At 41.7% G+C, this 17,976-nt stretch overlaps 1 protein-coding gene across 2 annotated transcripts in view; it reads left to right on the plus strand.

Moving 5' to 3' along the window:
* Positions 1–17,976, plus strand: part of raver2 (ribonucleoprotein, PTB-binding 2) — a 97,160-nt gene that overhangs the window by 69,323 nt on the left and 9,861 nt on the right. The window contains exons 6-15 of one of the 2 annotated variants that reach the window (XM_013275819.3): positions 4,098–4,218; positions 7,842–7,924; positions 8,072–8,170; positions 9,761–9,872; positions 11,436–11,794; positions 13,116–13,224; positions 13,668–13,849; positions 14,569–14,679; positions 15,797–15,898; positions 17,195–17,413. In XM_013275819.3, the coding sequence (XP_013131273.1) occupies positions 4,098–4,218; positions 7,842–7,924; positions 8,072–8,170; positions 9,761–9,872; positions 11,436–11,794; positions 13,116–13,224; positions 13,668–13,849; positions 14,569–14,679; positions 15,797–15,898; positions 17,195–17,413 (1,497 nt within the window). The remainder of the gene's footprint in view (positions 1–4,097; positions 4,219–7,841; positions 7,925–8,071; positions 8,171–9,760; positions 9,873–11,435; positions 11,795–13,115; positions 13,225–13,667; positions 13,850–14,568; positions 14,680–15,796; positions 15,899–17,194; positions 17,414–17,976) is intronic. The other variant, XM_013275818.3, reaches the window with a different exon arrangement.

Consider the following 17,976-nt stretch of genomic DNA (forward strand, 5'->3'; position numbering starts at 1 on the left):
TTCCTGCTAATCCCTGTGGGTACCTCGATTTACTACAGCTACTGAGTCCTGACAGGTTTGTGTGTATGTGGGTATGGAAGGAATCTAGGGACAGAGAAGGGAAACGGTTAATGGCTACTTAAAGACCGGTCCAGATGGTGTTTATTTCATGCTAGTAGACATATCATGAATGAACTAAGCAGTCACCACCGTGACTGACTGTTTCTCACATGAAGTGCAGCAATGACTGCGTCAGAATCACTTGATTCAGAGAGTTTCCTTGTAACAAACCTCAGCCAGGTTAGTATCCTGCTTGCGTGCAATCAAGAGCAAGGATTATCCAACATTAGCAACACATAATTATTATAATGTCATTAAGACGAACACATAATATTTTATACCTGTTCATATGTTTCCTGTGTAGTAGAGAGTGATAAATGAAACCCATCACTACCTCATATGTCAGCTTGTGGGCGGTTCTCTCTTTGTCTTTTCCTTCAAAATCAGGTTTGAGAATAATTATTGTTATCAGAATACATCAAACCTACATTTGTGTAGAAGGTTTGGTGTTTGAGTCGAAGGTGAGCAGCTACCGCCTATGCTGCGGGTGGGTGTTGGATGCGTTGGTGGAGCTGGAGGTGGGGAGCAATTTTCACAGATTTGCACCTACTAATGGCAGCTCATGCTGAAGACCTGGAGGGATCATTGTCATAGGCTGAACATCTACATATGCCACTTTGATGAAGAGAGATGAGTTTTCAGGGCTTTCATCAGTGTTTTCAGAGGAACCGTAATCATGTTTTAAAATACAGGAATGATGGGGCAAGAAGTAAAAGAGCGCTCATCGGGAAATTGCATCTTAAAGATTTTTCAATTTACAGTATTTGAAGTTCGAAGTATGTCACGTAGGTTTTCATGAATATATTTTATGTAATTCAAGATTCCATCAAGATTTCATCTTTTGATCTTTTTATGTCTCTGAATGATATTAATATTTATTTGCAACTTTGATGTGCAACAACAAACTCTCCACAGGTGTCCTCTATACTTTGGATCGCCCTTATCGAGCTGTTATAAGTGCTAAATTTCCACTTTAGCTAAAAGCTGTAGTCTCTCTTTCTCTGATGGCATCACAGCTGTTGCAGAGCGTGAATTATCAGATGCACGTAAAGAGGTTATAGCCGTGACGGATGGGCTGGAAATTACAGGTTGAAAAGCTACGCAGTAACAGCCGCAGTAACGGTCTGAACTGCAATGAGGAGGATGGAAAGACAGAGAAAATGTGTTTTTGAATAAATTAGCAGGGGAGATGTGAGGAGGAAGGAAGACATGCAATTGGTAAAAGAAACCAAAAAAGGGGAGGGGGTGATTTGAGTAGGAGACCAGAAAAAGGAGAAGAAGAAAGAGGTAAGACAGAAAGAGATCCTGTGAGGACTGTGAGGTTACATTAGTGCCCTGAGGCCCCTTCAGCATTATAGCTGTGAATGTGAGCAGCTGGTAAAAGCAACATCAGATCTTCAGAAAGAGCTCAAGACCTGCTCCTGTCTACAGTTCTCTGAGGCGATTCTCTCATTTCTTCAGTTAGTGTGATGCGAGTGTGAGTGAGTGTGAACGCTGAGGACCAGATGGCCTCCTCCCTCCCTCCTTTCTTCTCCCTTCGTCCTTTTTTTCCCTTACACGATACTTCTCGCCTTCCCTTCTTCGCGGCTTCCTTACCTCCCTGGCATGTCTGTGTGTGCGTTATAGTGTGTGGGTGTGTGGCTGGATTTTGTGCCAGTAGCCAAACAGACTGATGCATGCTGACATTTTCTCCAGCAGAAAGAAAAGAAATGAGAGAGCTCTCCTCCTCCTTCTCTTCCCTTGAAAGACGCTGTCAGCTATGACTGGCCTTGTTCAACACACACACACACACACACACACACACACACACACACACACACACACACACACACACACACACACAAATGCATGCACACACAAACAATAGTTTTCCTCACCGGAACACTCAAATACTGTACGTGCGCACTAGACTCTCCTCTTCCTTACTTGCTGACAGGACGGAGTCAAACGCAGCCCATCCCCATCAGTAAAGCTCTCGGCTCCGGGATGCGACAGGGAGGAAACAAGGTTGACTTGTGCTCAAGTCACGCTGTAGCTCAGGGGCAGGCGAGGAGGAAACATCACCGTCCTTGCTAATGTTGTTTTAAATAGCCGTGTCTGTAGGGCAGCCAGCGCGTACCGCCACCACACTGTCAGTGCTGAGGAGGATCTACCAGAGCACGGGCAGCTCCATTCGATTTGATGCAGTCTAATTCAATAGGATTTCATTTTGTCTGTTGAATGAAATTTCCTCAGCATAATGAGTAATTGAATTCTTATTTGGGGTAATGTGCCTTACAGTAGCTCCTTTGATTAAACGCAAGTCAGCAGAGAACTGTTCAGATCCAGGAAATTCAGCTTAATGTCAAATGAAATAGAAGCTTTATTGGTAATGGGAAAGAAAACAAGAGTTTAACACGACTCTGAGAAGTGTTGTGTGTGAGGTAAGGGCAGCTTTAATTAAACATAATGTTGTATATATATATGAAAGAAAATGGTAAAGATCAAAAACCTGAGTAATGCACAATAGACCTCGTAAATCTTTGGTGCAGCGCCTCTAAGCTGATTTAAGCCTGCCCACTTTTTTCCTGATTGGTTGCTCCTTCTAAACAGAAGGCCTAAACAGCTGGTAGGTGGGGCTTCTGTGCTCACAGGTGGAACCATGTGCCTCTGTTGAACATCCACCATTGTACATATGACAGAACATTAGGAAAAGCAGAGCTGTTGCACTTTAAACAAATGAATTCCACAGCAGTCAGTGATGGGGTCAGTTTGTCATTGTAGAGAAATTTGCTCTCTGCATTTTACACATTCTAAGTATCAGGAGCAGTGTGCAGGGCTGGAGGACAAGTTCCAGCTGTAAGCCTTGGTGGAAGTTCACACTGACAGGAGAATTAACTTGGCATGAGGGCGGAAGAAACCAGAACTCCTGGAAGAAAACAGGCACAGGCCACCTAGGACTTTGTTGCTGTGAGCCAACGGTGCTTATAACTCTGTTACAACTCTGTTGTAGTTCGAGGACTGATAAACACCAAAGGCAACACAGGCCTAAGATGGAGTCTCGTCTTTTTCTTTTTTCTTTTTAGACTTGCAGGTGCAGTTTTCTATGAGCAATCTAGGCGATTGCATATCAAACTTCTCCCTCTCCCTTATTTTATTGGTCTATGACTTTCTGTCGATACTATGATTTACTAATCATCTTTACAAATTTCAATGAAAACAGTAACAGGATGATATTCTTGCGTCAGACTTATTTGTTATGTATATATTTGTGAAAGCCATGCACAAGACGCAGGATTACATTTTAAAACGCTGCGCTTTGATCAGATATTCTTTTGAAGTGACGTATTTAAGTTCAAGGCAGACGCTCACAAACACTACATGTGTGACAGACATTTTTAGAAAGATTTTTCTTTGTGCCCGTTTCTTTTGAAATGACCGAAACGCCCTCTGATAACCTTTAAAAAAAAATAAAAAAATATTGGCCATCTCACTATAAGCTGTCATCTTGTGTCAGCACAGAATTTGATGCTGGAAAGGCGGCAGTCTCATGTAATGTGTCATAATGTGGCTTCTTTTATTTATTCTTTAGCCAGGTTCCAGCACAGCAGCAGACTGTGAAAAAAGCTGTTTTTCAAATATGATACAAACTTTTGGATAAAAGTGGCCTTCCCAAGTCTCTAAAAAACTTTTCATTTTTTCCTTCAGACTCTTTCTCGTCCTTGTTTTTCTCCCCCGTCCTTTGTCTCCCTCCTGCTGCTGTAGTTTCTCAGCTTTGTCCTTTTCTATTTTTTCTTGCCTTTTTTCTTTTGTCTCCCAGATAGACTCCCCTCTGCTGACATTGCAGCCATATCCTGATGATGTAAGCTAGTGTAATGATTACTTAAGCCATCAGGGGCTCCTAATGACAAGATCAAAACAGATACTGTACTGCACACATACACAGATACACATATGCACACACATAGTCACGTGTTGTTGCACTCACTTGTTTTTTGTGTTTTTTGTTTTGTCTCCAGATTCTGAGTAACAGGAAAGGTTTGCTACCAGAACCAAACTTGGCTCAGCTGCTGACCAGTATGACGAACCCCGCTGCTCTGCAGATACTCATGAGACCGTACCACACTGGGAAAAGAGGAGGTATGCTGGACAGTATACATTTCAAAACTGTGAAACTAAAGTATTGTACAGAAATATGTAAATTTCTGTGTTCCTGTTAAATGTGTTGGCACGATGATGATTTCCTGACAGATTGAGTGGCTGGGAAAATCCTCAGGATGGGATGTCACAAAATTTATAAATTCTTTTTCCAAAATAATTTTTAAACTTTTTATGATGAAATTAAAAAATGACTTTAATTGTAAGAAATCATTTTTATATATTTAAAAAATTGAGAAACAGAAGAAAGGCAACATATGAGGAGTTAGAACTGGTGTTTTATTTTTTTAAGTGGTTTCTCTTTAAATATCATGCAAGCAACGCTTTACAAAAGAAGCTGAGATTGTGGCAACATTGAAAAAGTTGTACATCTGGGAAAAAAACCAAAAAACACCTAACATCTGGATAGTGGATTATCTGATGGTGGATTGGAAATCCAAGCATTGGCAAGACTGAACGCAGGTTGTGGCATCTGAAAATTAAAGTTAAAACTCTATATTGCAATGAAAAAACAGATGAACATCATCCTCAACTATAAAGGACTGAGGTGAGGTGAAGGGGAAAACTGTACTTTGACCTGACCAATCAAATCTGAAAAAGCCTGCATCTTTGCAGGTGTACGAGTGCATTAGTTCACATGTACATCTGTCAAAGCCTTATTAATGCTGAAATACTATGTACAGCTTTAGAACAGGTTTTTGGTGGATACATTTTTGCTTAATGCTATAAGATGATGCCAGATGTATTCGCCTCACATTGAACCTGCATGGCTGCACAGGGAAAGATTCCAGGTGATAAAGTGGCCTGCTTGAAGTCCACAGCTGTCATTCATCAAAAAAATATTCTGCGCATTATAAAATGGGGGCCTAACCTGCATCAAGCACGAATGGAAAAGCTTCAGGTCTCAGAAACTTCAGCAGTTGGTTTACTATTTTTTCAGCTTTTTTGAAAAACCATCAAACTTAAAAATTATGATATTTTAGCATTAAAATTTTAATTAACGAGCTTCCGCATTATGGGTGGGTGATTTTTAAGCTCAACATTTTGTCACAATATTTAAAGAACGTTATGCAGTATCAATATTTCTATCAATTTGGAAAAAGCATGCAGTTAGCAGCATTTATAAATGTAAATAGCTGATGAGCATTTTCAAAGTAAGCATAAAAGTAGCCTAGGCAGTATTTTCCCTGGAAATGTTTAAGTATAAGTATAAAATAACTGCTAACACTTAAATTTAGCATAATTATAGTAACTGAACCTTGTAACTGCTCATCTTGTTGGCATATGGCACTTTTATATCACATCAGTAATTTATACTGGTGTTATTGTGGACGATGTCACAGGCCTATTGTGCATACTGGCAGATTAACCATGATAGAAACATAAAAAGTAATTTTGGTAATTAGCAATACTATTAATTAAGGGCAGCTGTGGCATAAACATTACATTGGGAGGTGGGATAACAAATGTAAGCACTATACAACAAGTCAATATGTACATTTAGACAAATATAAAATGATGAAATTGGTGATAAGGATCTGGGCAGAAACTAGATCATGACTACAGGGCATGGCTGGCAATCAAAGCTCCGCTGAATGAGTCTCCCTCTGCCAGGCCTTCCTATATACTGTAATCACCTCGGCAGTGGCTTCATTATTTGATGAATGGCTAATCAGGTATTAAAATGAAATCGTGTGACATTAAGGGAACAAATGAGAACAGGAAGGAGAGAAAATGAGAGAGGTGGGGGAGCTCTCTTAAAGAAGAGTATGCACAATTAAAGTCTAAAATTAGGATCTTGATTAAATGTTAAACTTTCTCTACTTATTCTGGAGGAAGCTACCATTAGCATTGACGCTTACATTTATTATGACCAAGGCTTGTGTTATCACGCATGCACAAAAGAAGCAGAAGTAAGGCCGTGCATCTGTTGTATGGGTGCAGATCAGTGTGATCGATTTTGTTTTTATGAATCACAAACAGGAAGTATGGTGAATGTAGAAACTGGGATTGCACTGGATTTTGTGATGTATTTTTAAAGAAGGTGCATTAAAGAAAGCACAAATTTCTCTCCTCACAAACACGTAGTTGCCCTTAAAAAGGGTATAGAAAACTACAGGAGGTATTGCTCAAGGGGAGCAAAAGGAAACTTGTTTATGCATTACTCTGTGTTGTTTGGAAGAGTTATTGGAGCCCAGAAATATACAGTCAACTATCTCACTGGATGTCTTATCAAGTGGGGTGTCACTTTCACAGCGAGAGCTGGCCTTGGAGGTGTTTACTGTGAGAAGTGTACTGGACAACAAATTAACTGGAGATTGGAAATCAGAAAATAATAAGACCAAGAGCATTGCAAAAGTGATTTGCATGAAAGTGGACTCAAGTCCTGAAAAGTAAATCTCTAATGCCAGGAAGAGACCATATCAGTGGAAGATAAACATTAAATCATCAGGAAGTATGACAGTAATTAATCTAATATACTCTGCATGTATAAATACAAGAGCAAAAGTACTCAAGATGAAATATCTATTGGTGATCTTAACACTTATTTACCCGCTTAATTGTTTGTCATTTGTTAGGCCATTACAACATCTTGATTGTTTTTACTCTTCAGGCATTCTGCTGCAGATTTGCTGCTGCGCTTCATTGTCCCATTGCAGCAGCCAGTTTGGGCCAAGCTTATCTATTGGCCTCACATTTGACTCTAGAATATTTTGGTATATAGAGGAGTTTACAGTTAATTGAAAGATTGGACGGTGCCCAGGTCATATTCCTGCAAAATGAGCCCAAATCATCACCCCTCCACTGCCGTGCTTGACAGTTGTCGTGAGGTTTTTGTGCTGATATGCTGTTGTGCATTGGGGTCATTCAACTCCACTTTGGTGTCCTCTGCCCAAAAGACTTTGTTCCAGAAGTCTTGTGGTTTGTTCTTTGTCCTTTTTTAAATTGATATACGGAGACATGGTGTCTGTACTGATAATGGGGGCCATGCTGGTGTGAGGGGCCTGTGCTGATCTGTGAAATGTGGTGAAGATTATCATAGTTGTTCTTTTGTTTTCCCGAGCGCCTCATCAATCCATCAACATGTGCTTACTGTACATTTTCTCATCTTTTTTGTATTTGATGAAGGATTTTTCACCGTCTGATTTGTGAACATTAGTAATGAGATGCAAAATCTACAGTTACTATTGTCTTTGAGAAAACTGTTGGTGCCAGTGACTGTTATGAAGAAGTTTGAAATTTGAGCATTTTCCTGTTTTTGTTTGTTTTTTTGTTTTTAGAGCTCCTTTTAAAATCTGTCTTCAACACCAAAATAGAAATTAAGTTTGGGGGGAAAAAAAGTTAAAGTTATGTGGGAGGTAATTTGCTTTGTGCTTGCATAATATCCCAGTATTGCTTTACTGGTGCTTGTTATAAAACAGCCAGCTGTGTGATTGCTTGAAATGTGTTGTAAATGACTGATGGATCGGTTGTCTGACTTGTAATTTCGCCTGTGTGTGCCTGTTGAGATGATGATTGATTAGTACTTTGGTTGAGACTTTAAAAAAAGCAAATCACTAATGGAGGCTCTGGTGTTTCTCTTTGTTGTTTGACTATGTTTTTAGGAAAATACGGGCGTCACACCAGCCTGCCGTTCCTCAGACCTCCACTCACTACAGCCCTGCTCACACTGGGAAAAGCACACCAGGTCACAGTAACATCTAAATCTCTGAATTGTTTAGTGTGTGTGTGTGTGTGTGTGTGTGTGTGTGTGTGTGTGTGTGTGTGTGTGTGTGTGTGTGTGTGTGTGTGTGTGTGTGTGCGTATTCTGATGTCCTTTCCTTTTACCCTGCAGAATGCTATGTTTGGAAATGGACTAGTCCTCCAGAACCTTTTGCACATGCAGCTGGCACAGCAACAGCTTCTACACATCAAAGACAAACGCATCAGCAGCGTAAGACACCTGTTTGTGTGTCTGTGTGTGATGATTTGCATATGCTAGCGCTGAGGGTTAAACATAGTTGGGGCCATGTGCATATGTGCCCTTATGTTTTTATCTCCAGCACTTAATGCACAGGAAAATGAAACCACATCGAAATCATGCAACCTAATTGCTTCTTCTTTTCTTGTTAAAGTGAGACCTTGAGGTGATGAGTTTCTGTCTGTGTTTTCATTTGCATATTTTTTGTGTTGCTGAAGTGAAAGTTAAATGTCATGGGTACTGATGTTTGGAGTATTTGATGTTTTTTTTTTTCTTTCTTTATCTTTTTTCTTTTTTTAAGCTGAATGATTGGAGTTCATACTGGATACTATCTCTACATATTTTTTAAAACTTAATCAACCCATAACTTTAACAAGGAGGACCATTTTAAGCTTTCAATTGGCATGTCCATCCATCCATCCATCCATCCTCTACTGCTTATCTGGGTCCAGGTTCCAGTCTAAGCAGTCAAATCCAGTCCTATTTCCTATTGTTCATCCAGAGGGACATTGAGGTGTTTCCAAGCAAGCCCAGAGATATAATCTCTCTAGCATGTCTTTGGTCTGCCCCAGGGCCTCTTCCCTGTAGGATATACCCAGAATATATCACCCAGGAGGCATCCAAGTCATATGCCTGAGCCAAATCAACTGGCTCCTTTCGATATAGAGGAGTAGCGGCTCTGCTCTCCATCCTACTTGAATGGCCGAACTCCTCACCCTATCTCTACGGGAGAGCCCACCCACCTTTCAGAAACTCATTTGCACCCCTTGTATATATTCTTTCAGTCACTACCCAGAGTTTGTGACCATACGTGCCTGTAGGGAGACTGACGGGTAAATCGACAGCTTTCCTCTGTCAGACTGCAAGAGATAAGAGTCTATCCACACCTCCTTTTGCCAAGGGCAACTCCAGTTTGGAACATTAAGTCTAGCCCTTGTCCAGGAGGCTCGAGAGTCCATGTTGTACATTGAGGTGAGCCCGTCTACATCCAGCTGATATTTCTCAGCCTCACGTGTTAGCTTTGGCTTCTTCCCCAACCAAAGAGGTGAAGTTCCATGTCCCAAGAGTTATTTTCATTGCTTTGTAATTGTTGTGGAACATCCAAGTATCACTATTAATTTTGATTTATTTATTTTTTGTGAGGACATTTTAATTTAATCTCTGAAGTTGGGCATTTGAACTCGGGAGTCTATGGGGATTGACTCGTTCTTGGTGTCGGTCTTGGAGAAACTAGAGTTCTGGGAACTTCAACGCTGGCTTCATTTTCAGGTTTCAGATTGGCACTTGGACTTTTATGAAGATGAGACTGCATATTCTGAGAAATCTGTGCACAGGTCCTGGTAATTCTAAAACTTTTGTGGATTGGATGCTCTGGATCTGCTTTACACAACATTGTATACTTAGCACAGCCCTCTATGGTGGATTCTGTTTGGTTTATAACAACCATCTCCCTCATGCTCCTCCAGTTTAGTTTTTTTTTAATATATTTTTCTTTGATTTTGCTTTTCTGTTCCATTTTTTTGTAATGCTCTTCCTTCTCCTCTTTCATTTCCCCTTTATCAGGTCTCCAGTCTGCTCGGGGACCCGTCCAGACTGCTCATGCAGAAAGCCTTGTCTCTGCGACCTCCAGGCCTCGTGCAGCTGGGGAAAGGCCTCCTGGGAGACTCTCCTACAGGTAAACGGGCTCCATTGTGTAGTGGTTTACACATTTACCTAACAAGCTAAACATCCACAATTTAAGAGTAGACACAAATCCCTGTGGGGTTGCATCAGGAAGTGCGTCCGGTGTAAGAAATCAAAATGTTAATTACCAGCTGTGGCGACCCCTTTATAGCAGGTAAATGGGTAACAAGCACCCTGATCAGATGAGTTCATTTAATTACTGCAAACAAATTAAATCACACTGAAGCATTCAGGCTTTGGTTAATACCTAGTTTAGTGTGTTTGTTTTTGGTTGTCTTGCTCTACTACTTTTGTCTTTTTCTTGAGAGGGAACATATTAATAGTTTAACTAGCTGTGTGGCTCCAGAGTGCAGCGGTTTACACATTTGCTTGGCAAGGTCTGTGAAGGTCGCTGGTTCAGTTCCAGGGAGCAGCTGAAAGTAGCGTCTTATTAACATTTTAACTTGGTAGCGCTCCTACAACACAACCTTTATTTTTCCACGTACCAGTTTTCTAAAAATCAATGATTTACTGTTTACAGTGTAACCTTTTGCTCTGTTCTCTCTGCCAAATCCAGAATCTGTTCTCTTTTACATGTTAATAATGAAGGCTCTAAGGTCCCAGAAAAATATTGTTCACGTTAAAGTGAAAGCCATAAATTTTGTGGGTGTTTTCACCCCCGTCCTTTTCCTAATTCTTACCCATGTGTCAGGCTTGTCCCTGTAAAGACTGCTGAATTTTGCCCAGCTGTACGTTACAGTGCGGCGCAGGAAGCTGCAGCAGATTTACAATTCAAATTTCCAGCTGAGAAAAGCTGTGTTGTTTTAAATGGAAATGATATACCGTAGACTTTTTATGTGCATAAAAACAAACAATGATGCCCATGTGCACCACTGTGAGTGTGTCCCTCTTTGATTGGATGCATGAGTTTGCAATTTTGCATACGAACGTGCGTGTCTCTTGTCGGTGTGCGTGTCTGCTGGGGAATGTTGGCTCAAGGCTTGTTAGAGCGGATTCGTTTATTGTGCGATGGAGGCCATTTGTCACAGCAATATTGGATTTATAATAAGTGCTACTGTGCGTGTATGTTCACGTTTAGTGTGTATGTGCATCTTTTACTTATATGTTTGTGCTTTTTTTTTGGCCTGTGTACATTTGTATGGGATTATGTTGCATGTGTACATATTTGTATTATTAAACCCTGGAGTGAGTGAAATATTGGGATTGTGGAGAGCTAAGTGGCAGGCTGTAAATAAACACGATAAGCAGTGATGTATGAGCGGGAAACTTGCTCTCAAATATTACAGCTGGCTCTGCAAAGACGGCCAGGCTGAGTTTCCAGCCGTCTGAGCGATTCGTCTGTGTCCTGAGGAGACACTGATGGTCATCTGTGGAAGCCATTTCGCATGTTTATCTGGCATCTTTCCCAACCGTGCCTTTATTTCCTTTTTTTCTGTATACTATGTTTTTACTTTACTGTTTCTTGAATTTCAACTTTCTGTTATCACTCACCTCTCCTTTCATTTCCTCCTGTTTTTTTTTCTTTTTTTTTCTTTCTTGTCATCTCCCCTTACAGAGTTGGGACAGGAGTCAGTTCCAGCATCTACCCACAATGCCACAGTAGTGGTTTCAGCAGCAGGTGTCATGCCGTACCTCCAGGGTCGGGCTGTAGGAGGAGACCTACCTAGCCACAGCACCCATTCTGTGACTACGACCCCTTCTGCTTCCTCCTCTTCTTCCTCCTCTTCTTCCTCTTCCACCTCCTGTGACAACAGGCAGCCAGCTCCTCCAGGGACGATGGTGAGCGCCCAACAGCAGGGACAGAGCTATTCCTTGGGTATAAGTAACTCAAGCCTTGGCCCGCCTCCGCCTAAACCCCCTGGAGGAGTTTACACGACAACAGGCCAGCACAACGGCTCAGACGGCTGCCCCCTGGTGAGGACATCGACCGAAAAACTGCATGCGTGAAGCAAATACAAAATACTTAGACTGTAAATAAAAGATGGCCTTCCAAGTCTGAAAGGAAGTCCAGTTGTAAACCTAGACTGGGCCTGTATGTCTCATTTGACGTATGATCTAAGTAAAAAATGTTCTAATCATTACACCGTTTCAGTTCTTACTTAATACAACATGATATTTATTTTGGGATGCTTTAGGGCGGAGCTATTGAAAATTATGACCTCGCAGTGCCCTTGCTTACCCGTATCGTCCCCTTAATTGGAAGTGTGCTTTAAAAAATAACGAGATGGCGACAGTCAAAATGCTCACAAAGCATTTGATGATGTCCCAGTGGCTACGTCCATCATTTATATACAGTCATAAAGTTTCAAAATGTGTAATTTGACAGACTGACAAACCAGGCAGCATTACCTGGCCCTCGTTGTCAGTATTACATAATTGTCAACTGATCAAAAGTTTGGTGGAAGTTTCTAGAGATATTGGTGTAATTCTTTAATTTATATATTTATGTGTACGTTGCTGCACAAATTAATATTTGAACTCCAACTGTGACGCAAGTTGTTGATATTTTCTGTGAAACCGATCTGTAACTTATCTCTAGAAATGCTTGTTATGGTCCTAACTCTTTCTACCCTGCAGTCTCTCTGTTTCTTGGGGGGAGGGAGTATTTATTCCTGATTAGCGTTGTCTGCTTTTAACCTCACTGAAAACACACAATACCAAGGGAGCTTTTTGAATAAACAGCCTCAGTCCCTTGAGCACTTTACCTTTGGAAAATGCCTGTAATGCAACCTGTACCCACCTGTCTGTTTTCTTTAAACACCTCACTAAATCTCCTAGACTGGGCCAGGATTAAATACAGCACGGCTACACTAACATCATTATCTCTTATAAGTCTGTGTACAGAGATAATCACAGTGCTGAGGTTCTTAGGGGACACGATTCCAGTCCCAGTACTGTCTTCTCTGAAGTCCCTTTAATAGAGAGAAAGTGTAATTACTAGAGAGGACAATCCTCGCAGGTTTCCACCACCACTTTAGCTCTTCAGTAGCTCACAAAAGTCAGCTTTAGAGCCTCATGTAAAGTTTGTATAATCAGTATTTTTTAGAATTTATGTAACGCAGTGTTTTTCATTAAATCCACAATGTGATACATATTTGGAATAAAGATGGGAAGCAAAGGAAAGCAGCTGTACTTGCCTTCAAACACCTCTAAAAACTAAAACTTGATCTTTATTTGCAGTTCCTGTTGGTGGCAGTGTGAATAATACATTTTATATTCACCTGTCTCTCTGTAGGTAAACAGTGGGCAGAGTTCTTTGTTGGGCGATCCTCCTAAAGAAGTCAGGCTGCCTTCTAATCCTTACCTAAACCTGGCAAGTGTAATGCCAGGAGTAGTTCTGCAAGGTGAGCACACGATCGCACAACAACCATAAAGCTTTTGCACCAGAGTTCACGTCCTGGCTTTTGCAGCACTTAAAAGCATTTTGTGCTCATTTATTAGTCAAGCTTTTTTATACAAGAAAAGCAATTCAGGTCAGCTGGTGATCAATTCTACCACCTCTGTTAATCAGATCAGTTTTAAACACTAAAATAAAATAAAATCAGTTGGAAACCTCATATCAGACACGTATCCAAAAGCATCTCAATCATGAACAACATGAAACAGGTTCTAGATTATAATTGTCTCTATAAACTGAATTGTCTCTAATTCTTCCGTATTTAACTTATTGTGTAGAGGTGTGGGGAAATATTATAAAAATACACTAAATTACAAAAAAGGGCAGTTTGTGTGATAACCCACACCATTATAATTATTAACACATCATTTGTCGTCCACTCTTCCATAGGCTCAGTGGGAAGCAAAGCCCAAGGAGGACAGCCCAGCTCGGCAGTTTACAACAGCTCAGTCGCTCCTGTGGTCTCCCAGGGCTCCGGCTCCTACTCCCACAGTGCAGCAGCTACGACCGCTGCCCCATACAGCACAGATTCCTCCACTGACTACAGCCAGTACAACCAAGCATACACACAGGTGCTGCCCTACAACACATGCACACGTGCACACACACACACACACTACACAAATATGAATGCTGAATTTTGGGGTCTGTACATTCAGTTAGTGTGAACAAGCATTACTGGGCCTCAAATATGCTATTGATGGATGTGTTGCTGAGTAGATGGATGGATACACAAAGCGCGGTTGGATGGGTGCAGCAGCGACAGGCTGAGCTGTAACTAGGGGAGGCAGGGTGGTGGAAGAGATGGGAATGGGTATGGATATTTGGACAGACAGAATGAGAGTGGATTTGGCAGTGAGCACTGCGCGTCTCCATCTGTCCCTGCTCTCCTCCTCACGCCTAACACTCCACTCAGAACAAGTCCCAAAGCCCTTCTACTGCTTGTTTGTCATCTTTCTTTCTCTTTCTTTTTGCGCTTCTTCCTCCTCCAGCAGTAGGTGACATATCTGATGCTCGCAGCAAGTACCAAACCCCATTTGAAATGTTAATTACACTCTACTCATCCAAACAAATGAGTCATGATTAGATAACCAATAAAACGGTCGGTTTAATTTGTCTGGAAAGACAAAGACAGAGGAGCGAAACGCTGGAGAGCAGGAACAATACTTAATGAATGACAAAGGGGGAGACGCATAAAAAAATTAAAAGGTGGCAAAGAAAAAAAAAAACAATCACGCAAAGACAAGAAAGCACTGTTCACCTGATGCTTGGTAATGTGTGTGTGTCGTAGGAGGCCATGCAGCAGTGGTACCAGCACTATCAGGCGGCACAAGCCCACAGCTACAGCACTGCCGCGCCACAGGACAGCACGGCCGCAGACTACAGCAAGGAGCACACTCAGGTGGCAAACACACACCTGTTTGTGACCGTGTGGGATTTGTGCCAAGTGTTGTTTTTTGTTTCACCAGAAATGATCCATGTATTTCCATGTAAATGTATTTCCTTCATTTCTCCATCCTCGCGTCAGAGTCCTGTCCACTTGAGTTTGCTGTAAATGTGCTCTTTGTGCAAGCAACTTAAAATATTGTGCAACTAACAAAGGAGCTACAGAGCTAAAAAAAAATAAAATGAAAGGAACACTTTTTAATCAGAGTGTAGCATCAGGTCAGTTAAACCTCTGAATATTGATCTGGTCAGTAAAGTAGCAGAGGGGGTTGTTAATCAGTTTCAGCTGCTTTAGTGTTAATGAAATTAACAACAGGTCCACTGGAGGGGCAACAATGAGACAACCCTCAAAACAGGAATGGTTTTACAGCTGGAGGTCACTCACAGTCTTTCCCTCCTCATCATTTCTGACTTTTTGCCACTAGTTTTGTATTTGGCTAGAGTCAGTGTCGCTACTGTTAGCGTGAGGTGATAGCTGGACCCTGCAGAGGTTGCACAGGTAATCCAACTTCTCCTGGATGGTATATGGCCAGAAGGTTTTCTCTGTGTCTCCCAGCGCACAGTCTCAAGAACATGAAAGAGATTCCAGAGACGGGGCTATACAAGGCCCTTAACACGGACAACCTAAGTCTGTGAATGTGTTAACTCGAGAACAGGGCGACTTAGGAGTTTCAATTTGCTACCATAGGTGCATCTACTTAAAATCTTGGATGAATTCCAGTCTCAGTGACGTCAACCTCAACGTCAAGGTCAGAGGTCAAGTTTGAGAACAAGGCGACGTAGGAGGGGTAGTACTGGCTGCCACCATTTTTCACTTTGTAAAAAAAATTTTTGTTTGTTTTGAATTCAGCCCTCTGTAGGTTTAACATTTTCATTTGCATCAAACAATGTAACATCCTTTTATTCCTAACATGTTACCCAGTCCAAATTCGGTATGAATATCCAGCATGATTTTTTTCCCCTATGAGATCTAATTTGTTCCTTTAAAAATGAAAGTGTTCCTTTAATTTTTTGAGCAGTGCAAAAAAAAAAACACAACAAAACTACAATGGATGTGAAATCTTGTTTTCTAGACTCCAACTGTGTCCACCTATGGAGATTACAGTTCCTACATGCAGGCAGTCACTCAATACTACTCCCAGCCTGCAACAGCCAATCAGGGCTACGCCAGCAAGGTAAACACACACAATATAAACTCTTTGAAACACACATTGCTCCCTTGACCAGGTGTTATACCTCAACTAGCTGCTTGGAGAAGAAGTGAAAACAAAATCCTGTGCACAAGTGTACGCATGAACAAGCACACACACACACACACACACACACACACACAGCCTCCGTATCCGTTCACTTCAGTTATCATGCATGTATCAGCGAAGCCGAAGAACCCAGCGTGTCCCAGGGATAAGCATTTTTACACAAGTTAGTCATTTGTCTTCTTAAATTAGTTAGAACATACAAATAATTCATATTAGCGTAAGATAAGCTCATTTAGATTGTCCGGGACCATACGGACACACACACACACACACACACACACACAAAGTGAAGCTCTTGAAAAATCCAAACAGCTTCCTATCCTGCAGACAGAGGGTAAGCTATCTACGCGTGCTGGCACTAACATGAAGTTCGTCCGCATGTTTATTTGGAGAGGTTGACCTCTCGGCGACACCGATACCCTGTTAGAGGGAACGCATCACTCTGCACCCAGCAGCTGATGCCAGCCATCTCCACACACAATGAGCAGCCAAATCCAGGCTTATCTGCTGCTGCTGCTGCTGGAGGATGTGAGCATATGTGCGTTACTCGTGGGGGGACATAGATCAGTTTCACGTTGTGATGAATCGGGTCTCGCCTCCCTTTTGGGGACTAAAAGTCCCTTTGAGGTAAATCATAAATGCTTTTTGGAGGAATAATTAGTTAGAGTAAGGCTCCAGGATGAATAAGTGTAAGGCAAAAGTAATGTCCTCTGACGTAATGGAAACACGACTGCATGTAAGATGTTTTCTTAGAAGATGATGTCATAGATCTTATTGCACAGCTGGCTTTGCACCCTGGCCTCCTGAGCTCGCTCTGGGTGGAAATTTTGATAACTCTGCCTGAGAAATCCTTCATATCATTTGACAAAGGCGTTACATTGAGCTGTGTACATGTCGGCATGAGTATTTTGATTTGGCCTGGTTGCCCCGGGGAGTAAGCCCCTGCGACAGGAAGCCGGTATGAATGAGCCTGCCTGTAGTAAACACTGATATGCCTCATAACAGACACTAGAGGGCAGAAAAGCTAACATGAATGAAAACACTTAACACTTTTGTCAGTTATTTTCTCACGTTATAAGATTCTGTCAGCATCTAAATGTTAACACGCCAACAAAAAACGGCTTCAGAAACCATTTTCCTTGGTGTCCTGAGTATACCTTTGAATCGTATCAATAAATAAGCTACTACCATTTGTTTCTGTGTTTCCTGTAGGAGGTGGAGGTGTGTAAGCCTCTGGGAGTGTCCCTGCACGCGGTCAGTAATGGCGCGGCTCCTCCCCCGGCCGTCCTACCTGCCGCCGCCGTGCTCCCAGCTTACAGCACGCTGCCCTTAATGCCCGGCTTCCTCGGGGCGCCGCACCCATCTGCGGCCGCACCGAACCCTGTCACACACGCACACACCACTGCTGCGGACTGGAGCACCTATTACTATGTAAGTAAAGAACAATCCATGATCCCGTACGAGACACAAAACACATTTTTTTGTCTCCATTCTTTTAGGTTTTTTTCTCCTTCCTTTTCATTTCCTTTTGAAATCATGACACACTCGTCTTGGGCCAAATAACAACAATTCAACATTTCATATTGCAGCTAAGTGCTTCCCAGTTTCCTCCACAGCTTCTGATATTAGAGCGCTGCACTCATTGTTGACAGTGGGGATCTGGGAGGAGGGGGTTGCTGCTCATCCTGTTAAATTGAAAAGTGATATATTGGGCTAACCTTTTCTGTATGCCTTTATGTGTAGTAGGGCAATTGTTGCTAGTATAATAAATATGTGTAGAGATTATTGTCTGTACTGCAGGAGTATTTGTCTGTGGTTAGCTTTAAAAAAAAAGAGTTGCTGAGGGTGCGACTGATTTACAATAAAAGCAGAGAAATTGCTGGGATGCTCCCTGCATAGATGTTTCAAATTAAAAGCTGCTATACTGGGTCAAACATTAGGATCCGTTCCTTTCCTTATAGGCCTTTTAATATGAAAGAAGAACAGGAAATAGG

This window comes from Oreochromis niloticus, linkage group LG17 (genome assembly GCF_001858045.2).
Source record: "Oreochromis niloticus isolate F11D_XX linkage group LG17, O_niloticus_UMD_NMBU, whole genome shotgun sequence".
In the NCBI taxonomy this organism is placed as follows: domain Eukaryota; kingdom Metazoa; phylum Chordata; class Actinopteri; order Cichliformes; family Cichlidae; genus Oreochromis; species Oreochromis niloticus.